General features: G+C 37.7%; 1 protein-coding gene across 4 annotated transcripts in view; it reads left to right on the top strand.

The window, feature by feature from the left end:
- The window catches only part of LOC150091098 (mediator of RNA polymerase II transcription subunit 12-like protein), an 825,386-nt gene that overhangs the window by 518,410 nt on the left and 285,149 nt on the right, over positions 1-21,827 (top strand). For all 4 annotated transcript variants that reach the window (XM_090374287.1, XM_090374270.1, XM_090374279.1 and 1 more), the window contains one exon: positions 10,489-10,621. In XM_090374287.1, coding sequence (XP_090230413.1) covers positions 10,489-10,621 — 133 coding nt within the window. The remainder of the gene's footprint in view (positions 1-10,488; positions 10,622-21,827) is intronic.

The raw sequence follows: 21,827 nt of genomic DNA, 5'->3' as shown, positions 1-21,827 counted from the left end.
TACTACCAGCCGACGGACCCGGGTTCGAATTCCGCCTTGGTGGAAGTGAGCGTAGCTCTATTATGCTGGGAGACTGATATAATAATAATAATAATAAAAAAAACATCACAAAAGTGGCTCCATTACCTTCTCCAAGGTTGGAGTGACAGCTGGGGCAGATGGTGGTGCCATCTGGTGTCACTTGCGAGAACAAAAAAAAAAAAAAAAAAAAAAACACTGGACATAAGCCGAAGCTAAACAAGTCCACCTCCATAGATGGATGATGTTGCAGAGAAATATTGATCATACTGGATCGAGTGTGGTGCAGGATAAAGTCACTTACGTTCAAGCCTTAGGCAGGGGAGTTGGTTCGAAAATGTGGAGACTGTCTCCTGAGCAAAGACAGTGGAGCAAGTGTCGCTGTCCCCTGTATGGCTACCACAAGGGAAGGGCAAAACCATCCAACCTGACCAACTGGAAGTGCTAACTGTGCTAGTGACCGCCCAGGAAGGAAGACGATGCCAACGTATGAAGTGGGGCATTGAAATGAATATGTACATCATGCGGGCATACTATGAAATAACCAGGCTAGAGACCGATATGACAATGCATAGGTCGTGACTGGTTGGAGCGATTCTCGGATATTCAGTTCACCGAACAGCAATTGGCAGACCATCGTGAAGAACCTAATAGCTACTGCCTAATTAAGCAGGATGTCAGCGATCAACTACAAAGATCAAAGAATATGATCAATATGGAACCAGAGGAGGAACAGCATACTATAGAATCAGAGGAGGAAGAGCAAGAAGAAATACAACCCAGAGTAGCTGAAGTGGAAAAAGACAGTCATGATATCCAGAATAGAAGACAAGTGGAAGAAGGCCCTAACAGAATTCGAAGGAATGGACCCCACAAGAACCCACATGATACCTAAACAGAGGCCAAATAAAATCCTGTGCCGAGTAACAGACCAACTCAATCTGCAAATAATACCACATTACCTTGGGCAACAATGGTGCAAGGCTATCCACACAGCCGTATACTGTGCTGCCATAGCAGCCACTAGGATTAATGGAAAAGAAATGAGAGACCAGCAGCAGAAGAACCAAAAACAGAAGGAACCGCAAGCGTGGGAAAGAAGACTTCAGCAAAAGATAGAAGAATTAAGAGTCAAGATAGGTCATTTGACCCAGTACCAACAAGGTAATAGGAGTAAGAAATTGATTGGAAAGCTGAAGAGCATCCTCAAGAGAGACAGCATCCACTGCAAACATGAGACCAGAAATCAGAGAATAGGAGAATACTTGGACACACTGAAGCAGAACCTCCTCACACTCAGCAAGAGACTATGCCAATACAAAGAGAGCTCCTAGAGGAAAATAAACAACCGAATCTTCAATGAGGATCAAAGAGCCTTCTGCAGGAAACAGATCATCCAAAAAGATGATCGAGGAGTTCTGGGGAAATACCTGGAGCAGTGAAGTAAGACATAACAGCCGAACCCCCAGGATAGAAGTAAAATAGAAGAAAACCTAGGATGTACAAGAGTTGAGAGTGTGGGAGATTCGAGAAGGAGAAGTAAAACAGTCGATCAGGAACACCCACAACTGGCAAACCCCAAATATTGATAACATCCACAACTACTGGTACAAGAAGCTCACTTGCACACACAAGCACCTAGCAGAGCAGCTCACTTGAATGATAAGGCACCCGGAGACAATCCGAAAGTTTCTCACTGAAGGAGTCACATATCTGAAGCCTAAAGACGAAGATACAAGAAACCCAGCAAAATACAGGCCAATCACCTGCTTCCCAATGATGTACAAGATCCTGACCAGCTGCATAACCAAGAAGATATCAGACCACTTAGAGAGTCAGAACATAATTGCTGAACAACAAAAAGGATGCAAGGAGCAATTAACCATAGATGCCACGGTTATGGAACAAGCCTACTAGAAGCACCGAAACATGTACACAGCCTGCATCGATTACTGCAAGGCCTTCAACTTCATGCCTAATAGCTGGCTAATAGAGTTACTGAACATCTACAAAGCCAATCAGATAGTGACCAACTTCCCAAGAGCAACATTGGCGAAATGTAGTACCACCATTAGGGTCGAGAACATCACAACCAGAGGAATCTTTCAGGGAGATGCTCTGAGCTGTTGTTGTTGTTATTTGGTTTTTAGGAGCATTAGCAACTAAGGCCATATTGCTGCGGGATATGCGGTGGTCATTCCCTGACCTTTCAGCATCCTCCATATTTGGTGGTGACGGGCTCGAACCCCGGTCTAATCAAGAAGCGTGTCCTACGCACTGCTGCTCTTTCCCACCTGGCTACGGAGGCGCCGATGCTCTGAGCCCACTGTGGTTCTGTCTAGTACTTAACCTGCTATCCACCATGCTTAACGGCAGCAAGTATGGATATAACCTCAAAGAAGGAAGAAAGAACCTGTACACCTTCACCCACCTGATGTACATTGATGACGTGGCAACCTAGAAGCAACTCCAGCAACTATTCCAGATCAGTGAAGAATTCAGCAAGGACATCAGAATGCAATTTGGTCTAGAGAAATTGTCTAGACCCACGGATTTCACCAGAAAAAATTAGTCAGCCGAAACTACCAGCTGATGACTAGTAAAGAGATCGAAGCTATGACAGAAGGAGAGACCTACAAATATCTAGGGATGATGCAGGCTCAGCAGTTAGAGCACAAGGAAATCAAGAAGTGCCTGACTGAAAAATATCATCAGAGATTCAGAAGGCTGCTGAAAGCAAAATTGAATGGAGGGAACACGGTTAAAGCCTTAAACACCTATGGCTTGAACACAGTTAAAACCATAAACACCTATGCAGTTCCAGTACTAACATACTCTGTTTGGGGTTATAAATTGGACTAACACCGAGCTAGAAGATATCATAGGAAAGACAAGGACAATGATGACCAAGAGCCACCAACACCACCCAAAGTCAGTAGTGGAGAGACTAACAATAGCTCAGAAAGAGGGAGGAAGGGGGCCTGATAGACCTGATAGAGCAATAGAAAACAGTTATAGTTTAACCTGAAGGATTACTTCGAGAACAACACAGCACCACTCCACTGAGCCATAAGTAAAATACATAAGTGGTATACCCCACTCAACTTGAGCGAGGAGCCCCCTCCCACCCAGATGGCACAAGAAATGAAGCTAGAAAGATGGGCAAAGAAGACACTCCATGGCAGACACTACAATGACCTCCAAGATCATGATCACTCAGACTGAGTACACTCATACACACAGCCAGGTAGCCATGAGAATACATCAGAAGCTAGCAAGGAAATACAAGTTGACCAAAGAAAGTGTACCATACTACAGGCATGAACCCCAGGCAGCACTAGAGACCTCAACCCACAAGCTGTACTGGGACCATGCCAAAATAATGGATAAAACCATCCCACACAACAGAATGGACATAACCCTTGTGGACAAGATGGAAAAGGCTACCCACCTGATTGACATAGCAGTGCCCAACACTAACAATGTCCAGAAAACCCATGAGGGAAAAATTAGGAAGTACACAAACCTGAGACATGAGGTCAAGGAGATGTGGCATATGCAAGAAGTAACAACCATCCTGTAAATCACCTTGTCAACCACCGGTATGGTGCCAAAGACCCTATGTAGCAGCCTAGCAGCAGTAGGTCTCCTAGTGAACACCTACAAGGAATTCCAGAAAGTCGCAATCCTGAACACCTGTAGGATAGTCAGAGAGTTCCTTGACCAACACTAACACCAGACATTAAAACTACCATGTGTACTTGTTAGCAGTAGCCATCACGGAGTGGAATCCCCCAATCAGGGAAAAATAATATAAGAGCAATAATAATAATAAGAATTAAGAGTCAAGATAGGCCAATTGACTCAGTACCAATTGGGTTTTAGGAGTAAGAAATTGATTGGAAAAGTGAAGAGCATCTTCAAGAAAGACGTCAACAGCAAACACAAGACCAAAAATCAGAGAATATCAGAATACTTATACACGCTGAAGCAGAACCTCCTCATACTGAGCAAGAGACTACACCAATACAAAGAGAGCTCCCACAGGAAAATAAACAATTGAATCTTCGAGTGAAAACCAAAGAGCCTTCTACAGGAGTATTGGACAAGACAGAAAAGATGGAAGCGGATGAGCAAAGGATGCAAGGAGCAATTAACCATTGATGCCACAGTTATAGAGGAAGCTTACAAGAAGCACCACAACCTGTACACAGCCTACATTGATTACTGCAAGACTACGTGCCTCATAGCTGGTTAATAGAGACACTGAAGATCTATAAAGTCAGTCTTACAGTGACAAACTTCCTAGAAGCAATCATGGCGAAGTGGAATACTACCATCAAGGTCAAGAATATCACAACAAGAACGATCCTCATCAGGAGAGAAATCTTTCAGGGAGATGCTTTGAGCCCACTGTGGTTCTGTTTAATACTCAATCCACTATCCACCATGTTCAACAACAGAAATTATGAATAGAACCTCAAGGAAGAAAGGGAAAAACTGTTCACTCTCTCCCACCTGATGTACATGGATGACATAAAGCTCTATGGCAACCAAGGAGCAACTGCTCCAGATCACCAAATAATTCAACAGTGATATCAGAATGGAATTTGGTTTTTAGACAAATTTCAAGACCCATGGATTGCATCAGGGGAATGACTCTGTCTCGGTAAAATGTCAAAAAAGATTGACATGGAGAGAATCCATGATCCAACCTTCCTCTTTATCCTTTCAAGACTAGACAAACCTATTGGAAACTCCTTTTCTAGTGAAAGAATGCTTAGAAATTGTAGTGGGAACTCAACATCAGGGGATTTATTAGCAATGTTAACTAATAAATCCCCTGATCACCTAAGATTAGGGGATTTATTAGCTAAAGTTGCCTCTGTGCAATTACAAAAGTTCACACCATTTGATGGATCATCTGTTGCTGTTTCCCCACATGCCTCCTTGAAAACATCAAAAGGCATTATTGCCAAGTGGGACCTGATCAATTTATCAAACAAAGGACTAAAGCAAGAATTGCAAGATCAGGAAGTGATTAATGTGAGATGAACCATGGCAAAGCAGGAAGCTACTTTAGTTCCCATGCAGAATACAATTCTTACCTTAGACAATCCTAGATCATCAACAATGATCAAGGCAGTGTACCTTAAGTGTTATCTCAAAGCTTTATTCCAAATCCCTTATATTGCTACAGGTGCCAGAAGTTTGGACATTCACAAGCAGTCTGCAGGGGAGCAAATACCTGTGTGCCACATGTGAATCTACCATGCAGAACCAAACTTACAGCACAGCCACAATACCCAAATATTGAACTTCAGGCAAGAACATCCTGTCTATTCCAAGAGTGTCTCCTCTGGAAACAAGAAAAGATATGGTAATACAAACCTAAGCATAACATAACATAACCTGGTAGGAAGCCAACAAATCCCTACCAGCCCCAACTACAGACATGCAAGCTTATGTTCAGTAAACCATGAAAAGAATATCAATTTCCAGTCAAATGGAATTAACTACCCCGGGGGCTCACATCTGGTGAGTATGGGCTTGGCAAACCCAGGGTCCTGAGCTGGATATCATCATTCTTCTCTTTCTTGGTGATGCCTCCTACTTCTCTCTCTCTCTCTCTCTCTCTCTCTCTCTCTCTCTCTCTCTCTCTCTCTCTCACACACACACACACACAGGGGGGGTAACTCGGGAATTTTTTTTTTTTTTGGCTGGTGCAGCATAAGCCTCAGGCTTCCTTGTACCATATGGCTAATAATAATAATAATAATAATAATAATAATAACTATCCCACAGTAAATTTCTAGCCCAGTGGGCTAGATCAGTGTCAGTCACCATACAAGTAAAACATTAAATACACCAATAACCATACAACAGCTGCTTTGCCCCAGCAATACTAGTACACTCACAGTCTCTGATACAGACAAAACATCAGACAGCATGGATGATGAAGACAAATCATGCAAAGATGACCAGATTCTAGAAATATTTTCTCAGAGGAAGATGGACACTGGAAAACCATTCTTCCCAAAATAAGGGAAACCTGAAACTGATTGGCAGAAATCCACAGCCCTTCGCATACAAACCAAGATTCCTCTAAATCTAAACTGAAATAATATGTACATTCTTGCAGTGTAACTATAGAGGTTACCACAGTAACTGATCAGAAAACTCCTTGTGCAGTATGGCCTCATTTCCTTCTACCTGCAAGAAACTGGCATGATTCCAGAACTGTGTGATACGTTGACAAGATTGTGTTACACGTAATCTTAACAACTTGGCTCATGCAAGAATATCACAACATGTAATATTGATAATTATCTCTCTGATACCCTTGAAACTAATTACACTAACACACACCTTGCGGCTGTTGCAGCTCAAATCAACATATACTTTGACTGAATTATAGTCTCACTTTACCTACCTCTAATCAATATATAAGCTATGCAGACTTATAAGAACTAGTGATACAACTTTCCCAACCCTACTTTATCGTCAGGAACCTTAATAGTCACCACCCTCTATGGAGAAATCAAAACCTGAACAAATGTGAACAAACTATTAAAAATTGCTTGACCAACGTAATATAATAACCCTCAGTAATGGAGCAAATATATACATGCATTTTCCTACAGGATCTACTTCAGCTATAGATTTTGCTTTATGCTCATCAACCACATACCATTTATTTGGATGGACTATACACAGCATTCCGTTAAGCAGTGACCACTATCCTCTGATATTCCCATTTTCAACCAAATTACAAAATGGTGTTTTGACAGAGCTGATTCGAGTCTGTATAAGCAACAGGCTATACTAGAGGAACAGCAGATCAAAAATTCCTCCATAAATACAGCATTGGAGTTGGAGTATATATCAAACCAAATATTGAAGGCAGCAGATTTAGCAATTCCAAAACAATCCATAAAAATGTGTACACATCTGAAAATATGGTGGGATAATACTGCAATAAAACTAAAAAAGAAAAGAATAGAGCATGGGTACCTTTACTGTGGACAAGAGCATCGAATATTTTCAGGAAGTTCCTAACAACTGCAAACCTTATATACTTCAAAAAAGACAAAATCAAAACAGCAAAAGAGAAAGAGACAGTGAAGTGTTTGTTTCCATAATAATGATGGCCACAAGTACACAGACAGTATGGGCTAAAATACAACAGATGTAACAAAACCACAAGAAATAGCAGATGTATTAGGCAAAATATCTGCATAAATTTCAGCTACATCTTCATACTCACCCCAATTCCAGAAGAAAAAAACACAAACTGAAAAACATCAGCTTAACTTTCAAATAGCACATAGCACTTCATATAACCTCCCATTTACGTTGTCAGAATTGCATCGAGCTGTTACTATCACTATTCACAGTGCAGCAGAACCTGATAGAATGATTTTTCAATTTACTGAACTAACTCTAAAGACTGGTACTGTTCTATTACAGGATATTTACAGAATATTCTTTCCCAGACAAATGGCATGATGCTTGCATTCTGGCCTTTCCAAAACCTGCAAAAGACCATACCAACCTAAAAAACTGTACTTCAGAGCCTGTTGCTGTGAGCAGCTGCATGATCATGGAAAATAGGATTAATTCTCAATTTACCTGGTTCATTGTATGGCATGGCCTTGTCAATCCCATGCAACATGGTTTTTGTAAAGGTAGCTCTGCCCTCAATCTACTGATTCATTTGGAAAATAAATATCTGCGATGCTTTTGTAAGAAAATAACATCATGATATAGAAAAAGCTTTTGACACTGCATGGAGATATGGTACATTTTGGCATCTTAAGATTGCAGCTTAGGACTGCAGGACAATCATCTGCTTTTATCAGAAACTTCCTGCATTAAGGGACTTTTTTGGTTTGACTTCATTACCATCTATCTTGCAAACTTATCCAAGGGGAAGGGGGCACCTCACGGCTCAGTACTTACTGTCACTTTATTTATCATAAAAAATGAACTTGATAATGCAGAATCTGATAAAACAATATCTATTGCTCTGTTTGCAGATTGCCTCACTAGCTCCTGCTATTCTCATGTACACGGAGTTGAGGAACCCCCGGTGCTGTCAGACAACTAACACACTATCTCCTTCTATTCCTCCAGTATCTGAATGATAGAAAGACAGTTGCAGGGAGCCATTGAAAAAATTGTTATATAGAATAGAAATAAAGTCTACAACAAAAAACTGCAACTCTCATGTACAACTACATCACCCTACTTGAAAGTTACTTTTCTCCCTAAAATGGAAAAATCTTTACAGAGTCTATCTCTCAATCAATCCATCAGCAGGGATACATTTCATTATACACTTATTGATTGACAACTTGACTTATGCGAGCTACAACCTACTGTCCCTTGTATAGTACCACCCTGGATACTGGTTGTATCACATACTACAATGTGATTTATCACTATTAAGATGGAGAAAAATTCCCAGTCCCAGCAGAACATATACAATTGCATGCTTCACTTTTTCCATTATTACCATAGCTAAGAAACTTCCAACTGAATGCAGCTGCTTTACTGCAGAATTTTGTGCAATTATCATAGCTTTAAATTTCACATGGTTAGCACTCATTCCACTCATTATTTTGCACACGGTTTCAATTAGCACAATTCAAACTATATAGTGGAAGAAAGAGAATGACAATCCATTACTCAGACAGATCTGAGATATTCTAACAAAATTAAATGAAGATAGGCAGAGACTGGTGACTAGGCACCTGCAAGGTGATCTGATTGAGGTATATAAAGCCTTGAATGGTTTGAGCAAGCTCAATGCTGATGGGATTCTGTCTCTTACCCAGATTAATCACTTGAGGGGACATAAATTCAAATTGTGGAAAGACAGTTGTAGAATAGATGTGCAGAAGTTTGCTTTTAGCCAGCATGTAGTTGATTGCTGAAACAAACTTCCATCTGTTAGCATTAGAATTAGTAGAGGCATATGATGCAATAAAGCAAGCTTATGCAGCATCAGCCAAAAAAAAACCTCACTCCCATTTCACCCCTTTGTTCATTCCAAATACCTGTTCAGCTCAGCCTTAAATTTATTTAGGCTATCAACTTCCACAAGAAAGGATGGAAGTCTGTTCCACCAACCAACTACCCGCTGGCTAAAGGCAAACTTCCACACATCTCTCCTACATCTGTCTTTCCTCAATTTGAATGTATGCCCTCTCAGGTGATTATTCTGAGCGAGTTATAGAAGTTGACAGCTTAAATAAATTCAGGGCAGAACTAGACAAACATTTGGAGCAATGGACAGGTAAAATGGGAAGGGTTTTTTTTTTTTTTTTTTTTTTTGGCCAGTGCTGTTTAAGCTTGCTTTCTTGTATCATATGTCAATATTAATGCATCGCCTTCTGCTGGATTCCTGTGATAGTGGTATCCAAGGAAATGAGCATGGCATGCAGATTTAGCTGCCAAAACTACAACAAATACTGTTACTCTTTCTTTTAGCACACCATTCTCAGATCATGTTTATTATAAAGCAGTGATGAAAAAAAAAAAAAAAATGGCAAGAAATATAGGAAAACCAAACCAGCAACAAGTTATTCCATTTAAGGAAAGACATTGTAGAAATATAGCATCTGAGATAATAGACAAGAAGTTGTACTCACTAGACTTAGGATAGATCACACCCACCTAACTCACCTGCATCTGTTTAAAGCCACCAATCCTCCAGAATGTGCCCTCGTGGGTAGCACAGTTTGGTAGAACCGCCATCCTCCCCACACCACTGGAAAAGACTTGAGTTTGAGTCCCCCTGATGATGTGAAGAATTTTTATGGGCCCTTTTCACAAAGTGACTGAGTTAGTCAGTCTTAGGCAATGGTAGCATATTTTTTCCCCAGAACATATGCAATTTACAGAGAGTATATACAGAGCAATATGATCTTAGTCACTAATGCTCCTAAAACCTTACTACAACAACCTCCAGAATGCCAAACCTATATTACATAGCTCGCAGTTCAACGTATACTTATCAACTGTCCCACATACAATGCAGATTGACAGGCTACCTTTGGCTAATTTTCCACCATAAGTACACCTCTTATGCTAACTCATCTGCTTGCAGATTCACTGGATGTAGCCACACTCTTTATCTACCTCAAATTGATTCAGTGCTATAATGCATTTTAAATTCATCAAAAACCTTTCAGAAACTGTATATTACTTTTCACCATCGATTAGGCATATTAGGGCCCAATTACACCATAAGCCCATACAAACAAGCAATCAGAATCAAAAGGAAAACATATTATTTTTAATTGACTATTATAAATTATGTTAACTTGTTTTTATTTTCTGAAATTTTAGCTTAATGTGTTTCTCTAACAAAAAAACTTACTATTTTAATACGCACACACACACACATATATATATATATATACTATATAATTTTTTTTTTTTTTTTTTTTTAATTTATTGTAGTGCGTCTCTTTTAAGTCATCAGCCATTTCTTTCTTTGGTTCTCATGTGTTTGAAAGGACAGGATGAACAGCGTGAAGGATTACTAAATTCTTTATTTAATCAGCTATCTCAGTGCCTTCATAATGTCAGAGATGTAAGTTGCCTTAGAATTTTATTAACTGAATTTATTTTGGACTTTTTTTTTTTTTTTAAGTTTTGCTCATTTGGTGTGTTGTTTTTACAGACCCTTATCATTAGCATAATTACTTATGGTTTTTATTTTATCATTAAGACATATGAAATAATTTATAACAGCAAATTATAACTCCCAATAACATGATATTATATTTAAATGAAAGAACATTTGTTTCTTTACATCTAGTTGTAGAGAGAAATACAAAGAGGGAGACTGTAGAAAAGTAGGATGCATCAGCAAGTTTTCTAGGTGGTGAAATGATTGCCCTGTATGGGACAGGGGAATGTTTTCTGGTTGTACAATAATTTTAGCAATAGATGAACAAGTATAATAGATGAATTATATATATAATCGCAAACTATTAGTGAAATACGAGGGGGCAGGAATTTTCCTTCTATTCATATCCTTCTCTTCCTTTTGCCTACTTAAAGACACCCCCCCCCCGGCGCACTTTTTAAATATTGCAATGGAACGTGCCGGGGCTATATATACAGCAAAAATATTAATAACATTTTGTTGTGTTAGATATTTGTGAGAAAACATTTAACATGCTAGTCAATATGAGAAATATTAAAGAAAATTAAATACATTTCTCATATCTGATAACAAGATTGTTCTTTCGTTTTTGGTGGGATAAAATTTGGTGTGTACATGCTATATGTTAATACTTAAAAAATAGAAGCATTGTGGTTTTTATTATCTATAAGTGTACATACCTGAGAGAAAGAGAGAGAAATTCCATGTCTTGGTATATTATTTGCCGTTTAATACTTTTAATCCATGCAGAAAATTGATGACATTTCTCTCTGTTTTTCTATTATCATGTTCATTGGACTGTGATTACAAACTGCTCTTGCTGGTTATACTACATGAGCTGATGGCCAGCTAGCCATCGCTTCCAAACAGCTGAGAAGAGTGGTAGAGGGAAAATGCCCAATCAGTACAGCTGTAAAAATATATATCTTATTACAGTTGCAAAATTTTATCTTGGTTATGTGGAATTTAAACCTGTTTATTATTTTTTTTTTTTTTTTTTGGAGCAGGGGAAGCATTATTTGCAGAATAGATTAACTGGGAGAGCATTTATAAGAAAAATATTACATGAGATTATATACTGAAATAAATAATGAATAAAAAAAAAATATGTTTTTCAGAATGTTAGAACTTCTTGATTGAATGTGGAGGTATGTGATAAAATCTTTAGTGAAATCCGAATATATGATGCAGCTACATCAAGTTCTTTGGTTCTTGCTAAGTGCTCATTGTATCCAGTGGCTCTTTTGTTATTTCCATTAGTTTTATAATTCTGAGTTTTGTTTTCACTGTTCTTGGTACTTCAACAGCAAAGGAAGATTCATTTTCCGTGAATAAATGAGTTGAGCAATTTACAGTTGAAATAAAAACATTTTAAAATGAACCAAAAATGAATATATTTAAACTGCTGTAAGTGTACTTAAATTAAGATTAAAAAAAAAAGGAACTGATTATACAATTTTTTTTTCTTTTCTTTTCTTTTTCTTTTCTTTTTCTTTTTAGTTGTGCTTCATAAAACATCATTAAAAAAATAATAAGGGAATAGAATATAACTTTTTTTGCAAAATAATGTTCAATAAGGAATAAAAAGATAGCATAATTACCCAGTGAGGTCTGTTATTTTTTATTCATTTATTTTTTTTAATGATAAATTAACCTCTTGGGCCACTGATCAAAGTTTGTGACAATGCAGTGATATCAGCCATAGGAAAGCACATCTGACTTTTTGTATCAAAACCACTTCTGATTAGAATATCAGTCTCATGTAGCACTTGAATTTTTTTCCCCAAGCAACCTGAATAGAGGAACAGAACTTTATAGAGTATCATGTCAGAGTGGGAACTTCCCACATGACACAGATGATGAAATTACTTAAGAACTACAAGAAAAAAGTATTATCTAGCATGTCTCAGCCTAGTATGACATATTGTGAAATGCTCAGAAATTCTCTTGGAGCATTTAGGACATCACCATTTCAAAGCCTGTATATAGAAACCAATACACCTCCTTTTTTTACCTTTGGAGAAAGATGCTATTCCTCGATCATTCAGTTAAAATCCTTAGTGTCCCTTGTCATCTCATGTAATCATAACTTTTCTGTGATTCTCAATGGGTAAAACTTTTTAGAAATAAACCTCATGAAAGTAGACACAGAAATAGTATTACAGTAAAATCTCATTAATACAAAACTCGGTTTATACAAAGTACTCATTAATATGAAGCACATACCATTCCCCTGTGAAAGGATAGACTTTTCTATGTAAATATATTTGTTTATTACAAAATTTGGTTAATATGTATTACAAAGTTCATTTTCACCCTGTGAGAAATAAATATTATTTTGTACGTTTGAAAATAAATAAATAAATTTTCTGTTTATGCTCCGGGACGACCAAATAGTCAGAGGAATTCACAAGATAGACATAATACAAGAAACAGCACCATATTCAGCAGTCATGGGCTACAAATCTTGGCACAGCTGTCCAATTGTTGCCCCTATTATTGCCTCTGGCCACCCGGTTCTCTGCTTCCTGAAGGATGGCACCGACTTGTTAGAAATTACTTTTGTGTAAACAAAACCAGTGTATGATAGCTATAACATAATGCTCTCTGAAAAACATCATTGTGAAAGATGACATGTTAAATTAACAAAAGAATAAAAACAGTTTTTCTAAGTTGTTTACATACACTCCCTCGCTCTCCACAGGATTAAGGTCAGTTGAAATTGTTATACCAGTTCAAAGAGTCTCTTGCTACAGTATACAGTAATATATTTTTTGTGCTGTTTTATCTGAGCTGATGTCTTTTTTGGAACTTGTCTTTAAATTAATTAAAAATCTGTTTATATTAAATCTCATCTAATAGTGTTATGGTTACAAAACATAAACTGACGGAATTAAGTCCCGAAATTGAACTGAAAATTATGCAAGAGGTTGATAGGATTGAACTGAGAAAAACAGACATTGCAAAGGAATACACATCCCTTTACCTACTTTATCTACAATACTGAAAAACCAAAAAAAAAACAAAAAAAAAAACTTGAAGTGCATGACACTGTAGCAGCAATTAAAAAACAGGAAACAGATTCGTGGTTCAAAACACAAGGAGCTTGAAACAAAATGTTTTGAGTGGTACCAACAAATGCGTGCATTTAATTTGCAAATATGAGGTTTGATTTTGCAAGAAAAGGCAAATTATGTAGCTGAGCAACATGGAATTAATGACTTAAAATGCAGCAGTGGCTGGCTCCAAAGTTTCTCAAGACAGGAATAACTTTGTTATGCGAAATGTTTGCGGTGAGTCTGGATTAGTTGACAAAGAAAAGGCTACAGGCTGGTTATGTTCTGTACGGTCCATTCTTGAAAAATATGAGGATATTTTGACGAGATATCTTGATGAGACAGGTTTATTTTATAATTTGCTTCCAAACAAAACATTTGCTATTCGAGGAGCGTCTTGTCATAGTGGAAAATTAAGTAAACACTCACTGTTCTGTTATGCTGCAATTCAGATGGCAACACAAAACTATGCCCCCCCCCCTTGTGATTGGTAAATTTTCAAAGCCAAGATGTTTTAAGGAAGTTAGCCAACTTCCCTGTGATTATGTGGCCAATAGAAGTGCTTGGCTTGCAGTCAAAATTTTTCGGTCTTCGTTATCAAAAGTGGACAGAAGAATGGCTTCAGAAAAAAGGAATGTTTTGACAAATCTAGATTGTTGTACAGCACATTCTTCCGAGGCACTTAAGTTGATAAATATACGACTGTTGTTTTTAAACTTCCATTACCACCAGTTTTATGCAGCTACTGTGTCAAGGATTTATAACCACAAGAGAACATATAGAGCCTGCCTGATAAGTACTTGATTCTCATAGGAGAGAGGGAACAATTTTACAGCTAAACTGGAATGTCTTGGATGCTATCCGTAATTTTGTTATTGCTTGGGATAGTATTGCATCAAGTGTAGTAATCAACTGCTTCAGAAAAAGTGGTTTGGAGAGAATACAATACTGTATCACCGAAAAACTTGCTCCAGCAGACAAATGTGATAGCAACATTGAGGAATGGAGGAATTTGAAGGAACACATGGATTTTGTTGGAAATTTTGAAGGTGGATGATGAAGTTGCAACCATAGCAATACCAACACCAGAAAAGCTGCTAAGCATCAAGCAAAATGATGTTGTTACCAGCGTCAGAAAAAGTAAAGAAGTGTGTGCACGTGCATACACATGCACACACAACCTTCTAAAAAAGATGCCCAAAATGAATTGAGCATAATGGAGAATGTGTTGGCCCACAGTAACTTTGATAAAGAAGCAACTATTGCATTTTATAATGTCTGTGCTGTGCAAAAACTGTGCAAAGAACATTGTTAATGGATTGTATGTCTCCTTTTATATTAAGATTAATTCTTTTTACTGTGATACTAAAATATTGTATATATCAAAATATATACTGAACAATATTAGTATTAGTAACGGCCGCATGGTGCAAGAAAGCCTATGGCTTATGCTGCACCAGCCAAAAAAAAAGAAAAAAAATATATATTTTCATTTCTGTTAATTGCTGTTCTCTTAGTTTATCTTAAAAATAAAATAAAATAAAATCTTTAAAAAGTGTCTTATTCCTATTACTGTATTGTTAGACAAGCCTTTTGTTTTAATTTTTTTTTATTTTATTAATTTAAATTAATTTTTTTATTTATTTTTAATATTATATCCCCTTGTATCTAAGAATAATAATAAATAATAATATTATTATATATTTAACCCCAGGGGCTCACATCTGGTGAGTATGGGCTTGGCACACTCAGGATCCTGAGCTGAATATCATCATTCTTCTCTTCCTTGGTGATTTCCTTCTACTTCTGACTCTTGTTCTCTCTCTCTGTCTCTCTCTCTCTCTCTCTCAGGGTAACTCAGAAATTTATTTATTTATTTATTATTTTTTTTTTTTGGCCAGTGCAGCAAAAGCCTTAGGCTTCCTTGCACCATATGGCTAATAATAATATTATTATTATTATTACACAACAGACTGGACATAACCCTTGTGGACAAGATGGAAAATGCTACCTACCTGATTGACATAGTGGTGCCCAACACTATCAATGTCCAGAAAACCCACGAGGAAAAAATTAGGACGTACACGAACCTGAGACATGAAGTCAAGGAGATGTGGCATATGCAAGAAGTATCAACCATTCCGACCATCGTGTCAACCACCGGTATGGTGCCAAAGACTCTACATAGCAGCCTAGCAGCAATAGGTCTCCCAGAGAACACCTACAAGGAACTCCAGAAAGTCGCAATCCTGAACACCTGTAGGATAGTCAGAGATTTCCTCAACCAACAGTAACACCAGACATTACAACCACCCTGTGTACTTGGTAGCAGTACCCGTCACGGAGTGGAATCCCCCAATCAGGGAGAAATAATATAAGAGCAACAATAATAATAATATATTATTAATAATATAATAATATTATTATTATTCTTAAATACGAGGGGGTATCAAAAAGCTCGTACTCTGACCTAGATAAAACATCAGTATGAAGATGCCGTTTTTAATATAAGTTGTCTACATATTCAATAGCTAACATGTGAAATTTCATTCCCATAGGTGATTGTATACCAGAGGGGGAGCCTGGAATCTGAGAAAGGACACTATGGTTGACAAAGTGGTGTATTGAGCAGTGATCAAGTTCCTGCATTTGCAGGGCAAGAAAGCTCAGGAAATTTACAAAGAAATGAAAGCTGTGTATGGGCAGAATTGTCCATCCTATGACACTGTAAAAAAAGTGGAAACGGGAGTTCCAGTGCCGTTGAACAAGTGTCTTTGATGAGCCAAGAGAAGGAAGGCCATCAATATCCACATACAGTGAGACGGTTGGAAAGGTTGAGCAGCTGGTGCTGAGTGACAGACGTGTGACAATTCATTTCATCACAAATGCAGTGGGAATTAGTTATGAATCTGCCCACAGCATTTTACACCACCATCTGCATATGTCTAAGGTCTCCACAAGATGGATTCCAAGATTGCTGACCCTGTTGCAGAAGCAATGTTGAATGCAATGTTCTCACCAACTGTTGGATTTGTGCTATTACTACAGCAACCTATTCTCCTGACCTAGCACCACCAGACTTCTTATTTCGAGAAATGAAGAAACCATTGTGTGGATGCTGCTTTCATTCATCTCAGGAAGTCATCAGTGAAGTGGAATCTATAGTTTCAGGCAAAAAGTGTGGACTTCTTTTATCAAAGCATTAAACAACTGATCCATAGATGGGAGAAATGTGTTACTGTACATGGAGACTACATAGAAAAGGATTAAAGTTCTTGTGAAGTTTCTAAGACTTACTTCTAGGTAACGGTATGAACTTTTTGATACCCTCTCGTATGTGGTATATGCCAAAAAAAAAAAAAAAAAAACACCCTTAAAATTTTGGCACTTTTGGGAGACCTCATTACTACAAACCTTGTTATTACAAAATTTGAAAATTTAGGTCCCTTGAACTCTGTATTAATGAGGTTCAACTAGTATTAATAGCTGAAAATGATGCAAAGAAGCAATTGTAATAGATCAGCTAAAAAAAAAAAAATTTTTTTAAATAATCCTGTCCTATGCCTGCTAATAGTTTATCTAGTTCTTGCTTGAATTTATTCAAACTATCTACTTCTACAAGAAGAAATCGAAACTTGTTCCAGCAATCAACCACCAATTGTCTGAAGGCAAACTTTCACATATCTGTTTTGCACCCATCCTTCTTCAATTTGATTTTATGCCCCCTTGTTTGCAGTCTGAACAAGAGGAAGAATCCCATCAGCATTCATTTAAAGCCTTAAACATCTCAATCATATCACCTCACTGGCCTAGTCTCCAGATGCTGCAATTTGAAGAACTAAAGCCTTTCTTGGTCAGAGGCCCCTTTCCCTCATCACCAATCTCATTGCCCTTCTTTGTACTCATTCCAGCAGCTTTACATCCTTCCTAAAATGAGGTCTCCAGATTGGTATGCAGTACTCAAGATGTAGTCTGACCATTGCCTTATACAATTGGATAATCACCTCCTTATCGTTGCTAGCAAAATTCCTGTATATCATTGACAAAACCCTGTAAGCTGTCTGGGCATCCTGTCATGAACTGCTCAGAGAACTTCATATTAGACTATACAAGAACCCCAGGTATTTTCCATTTTCTGTTACCCTGAATGTAGTACATTTGTTACATTACTGTAACTGCTACCCATATGTTACATTTCTGGATTACTGCTACCCATATGTAGTACCTTGCATTTGTCAGTGTTAAACTTCAGTTGCCATTTTTCAGCTCATCTGCCTAATTTTTCTAGTTCTTTATGCAGCAGCATAGCTTCATTACTGTCATTAATTACCCTGCCAACCTTTGTACCGTCTGCAAACTAAGACATTAAGCCTGATATACCCTCATCAGTATCATTAATAAATACAGAAAACAACAATCGGCCCAGTACCGAACCCTGTGAGACTCCACTGATAACATTAGTCCATAAAGAGCAGTGGAGTCTTTAATCTATATTAATAGCTTTTCCTTAATTCCACACTTTTGCAATTTGTACTGCAGTGTTTCATGTGCAACATTATCAAAAGCTTTCCTGAAATCTAAGTATGTTATGATATCAGAATTATTTTTTGCATCCAGTTCCTACATCACACAAATTGGTCAGAAAAAATCTCCCCTTAACAAACCCATGCTTTGACTGAAGTATAAATGCACTCCTGTCTAGATGGTCTTGCATTACCTTTTTAACCAGTGACTCCATTATTTTTCTTGAACAAAAATTTTCTCTGAACAGAAGTTAAACCAACATATATCTGTAACTCATGTCACCCTTTGATTCCCCTTTGTGAATTGGAGATACATTCACACATCTCTAGTCCACACGGACACAAAAAGGCTCTTATAATTATGGCTAACGGTTTGCTTACCTCCTTTGCTGCATTCCTTAATATAATTGGATAGATATCATCCACCCCACGTACCTCTTTTTTATGTTTAACTTCAACAATTTCTCTCTTTCCACTCTGTACAACCTCTATGGAAAATGTACATACCCTCCTGTTATAGCTACTTCAATTGTTGGGGAAAATATATTTCTTGGGTAAGCAAGTTTTTCAAAAACAACGTGCAGCTCATTTCTTGGCCAATGCACAGTTGTTTTGTGACAATTGTGACAGAGAGAAATTTTTTTGGGAGTGAGAATGGTATTGGAAGTGAGGGAATTGTCAACGGAGAGTTTTGGTAAGGGTAGTTTAGTGGGTAGTGATAACAGAGAAAGGGTAAGTGATGTGGGAAAGAAAATCAGATCGAGCTTCTAACGGATGGCTAAAGCAGCAGCAGCAGCAGCCTTGGAGAAAAGTCCTTGTGCGTGGAAAGAACCATCAGAGAGAAGCGTACGGATGTGCGCCTAGTGGGTCAGCAGAGACCAAGCCTAGAGAGACGACCGCTGAAAAGGACCTGAAACCGGAAAACTCATCCAGGTAGAAGGAGAAGAATGCAAGTAAGTTTGTTTAGAAAATTTTGCTAATGGAAACTGTATTATAAAGAAATAAACGGGAGAATAAAGAACAGGACCGTTAGAGGAGATTTGTAACGGAATGAACACTATATTATAAGAGATAGAAATGGGGAACAATAGAAAGTAGAAAGAGAGAGCGTGAGTGTTACTATTCTGTATTAGATGTGATACTGTAGTTAACAAAGTAAATTGTACTTTGGAGAATTATCCTCTAGTGTATATAGAATGGGAGTGCAAGAATAATGGAATTACTCCATATATTATAGGTACATATATATATATATATGATTGGATAGGTTTGTATAATTAGTATTTTGTATAGCAAAAGTTGTTGGAGGTTATGAAATTCGTTGGAAGAAGGAGAAAATGTGGACATCATATTATATATAGTAATAACAGAGTTGCGAGGAATTTGATATCATGAATTGTTTAATTTGTGTAAAATTTTTTTGTATAAAACAGTGAAATAAATATGGTCTGTTACCAGCCAATATGTTTGTGATTGGAGAGTGACACCATATAGGATTGCACGTAATAGTATGGTTCATTTCTTTTGTCTTGTTGAAAGTTGCTCCCATTTCCCACAATTGGTGATAGCCAGCCAGGATTTTTCCCACAATTGGCGACCCAGACAGGGATAGCTTTGCACAATTGGATAGCCAAAGATAGTCTTCCCCCAGCATTGGCTTATCCAGCCTATAATTTCTTTCAAAAAAAAAAATTACTTCAGATAGTAAAGATTGGTGGTGATAGAGCTGTATTTCTCTCAAGTATTGAGAATCACTAAAAATAATAGTTACTGATCTATGCTTTAAAATCAGTTGGCGAGCCAAATAATTAATAGTAGAGTATTGAGAAATGATTAATTAAATAACAAAGGATTGAAGGTTGAATGTTTAACAAATGGCAAGTAGATTACTAACTAGGTTGATTTAAAATTGATTTTTGAATTATGGGGAATTTTGATTTATTGAGAGTGTAATTTATGGGGATTGTAATTGATTAAATAGGTAGACCATTAATTGGGTGTCAAGCATTAATTAATGAATTGTTGATTAGTTAAACAGGAAGATTATTAATTAATTTAGGTTGATTATTGTCGATTGGTTAATTGAGGTTGAGTATTGTTGATTGATTAATTTAGGTTGATTATTGTTGATTGATTAATTGTGGTTGATTATTGTTTTAATTAGAATAATCGGAATAAGAAAAAATATTATTTTGGAGGGTATATAGTGTAAACAATTCTTCTTAGGTCACAGATGGCAACTAGTGAGAGAGATGAATGGGAGAGAGAGAGAGAGAGAGAGAGAGAGAGAGAGAGAGAGAGAGAGAGAGAGAGAGAGAATTCGGTCGAGTTAGGCAACAATGTACAATCGAGTATGGGAACAAAATTTAAAATGAGTAAATATTTGAAATCATTTAGGGGCGAACCCACGGAAAGAGTAGAAATATTCTTACGAAAGCTGGAAGCAGTCAAAGAGAATGAGGGTCTAGAAGATATAGAAATTATGGCAATGGCTGAGTTTAAGCTTGAAGGAGAAGCCTTAGCTAAATACCAGTGAGTTACACAAGTATCTGACATAGACACCCTCAGTAAATTCGGGGAGGTAATGAAAAATTTATTTCAAAAGAAATATACATTCCTGGAAGGATTAAATTGCTTAAGTAACTATGCAAACGGGCAAGGAGACTGTGGAAGAATTCCACAGAAAGTTTGTGGAAGTGAAACTAGCCACAGAAGTTGAGATAGAGGAGAGATGCAGGCCTTGGACAAAATATTGATGGGGCAGTTCATGGCCGGAGTGAAAGAAAAATTCCGGAGGAACTCCTTAGATGCAGTCCATCTTAGGAACCCCCTACAGGACAAAGATGACAGTGAGGAAAGGAGAAATTTAGAAAAACAGATTGGATTGCTCGGGAAACAGTTGGCTGAATTGACGGCAGTAGTCAAAAGGGGAGCAAGGGAACAGAACGAAGGCAATAGGGATTTTCCGGGGTCAACGAACCAAAAACGAGAGAGGGAATTAGTGAATCTTGAAGGGTTTGGCAATGAACGGGACAGGCCGAAACGGTGCTACATTTGTGGAGCCAGAGAACACTTCACAAGACAATGTCCACTCAGAAATAGCCCGAGGAAATATGAGAGGAGCGGAGACCGTTATGTACATTACAGAGGTCAGCGGACATGAGGGCGAAGGTCAAATGTTAGGGGTGAACAATACAATTCACGTGTATGGCACAGGAGAACGGAGGCCGAAAATCAAAGACCACACATACGTGTCAACTCTATAGATTATGGGCAGGTTAGAAATAAGTCATTTTATGTAGATGAAGCTAGAGCAGGCCGGAATTGGGGAAAGCACAGCAGTCAGAGAGGTTTCTGGACAGTAAGCATGCATTTTGAGTCACACAGAATAATAATAAAAATTATCATTGTCAGGTAAAATGCTATAGATGTTTTAACTACGGGCATATAGCTAGATTTTGCCGAGCAGGAAAGGTGTATCACAGAGCCAAGTACGAAGCTGATGGCCCAAGAAAGGTATGGAAACTGAAGAGAGGTCGGTTTTATCCA

This window comes from Mastigoproctus giganteus, chromosome 1 (genome assembly GCF_048544385.1).
Source record: "Mastigoproctus giganteus isolate SK-2022 chromosome 1, ASM4854438v1, whole genome shotgun sequence".
NCBI lineage: Eukaryota > Metazoa > Arthropoda > Arachnida > Uropygi > Thelyphonidae > Mastigoproctus > Mastigoproctus giganteus.
This window is presented reverse-complemented; position numbering and strand designations above follow the sequence as displayed.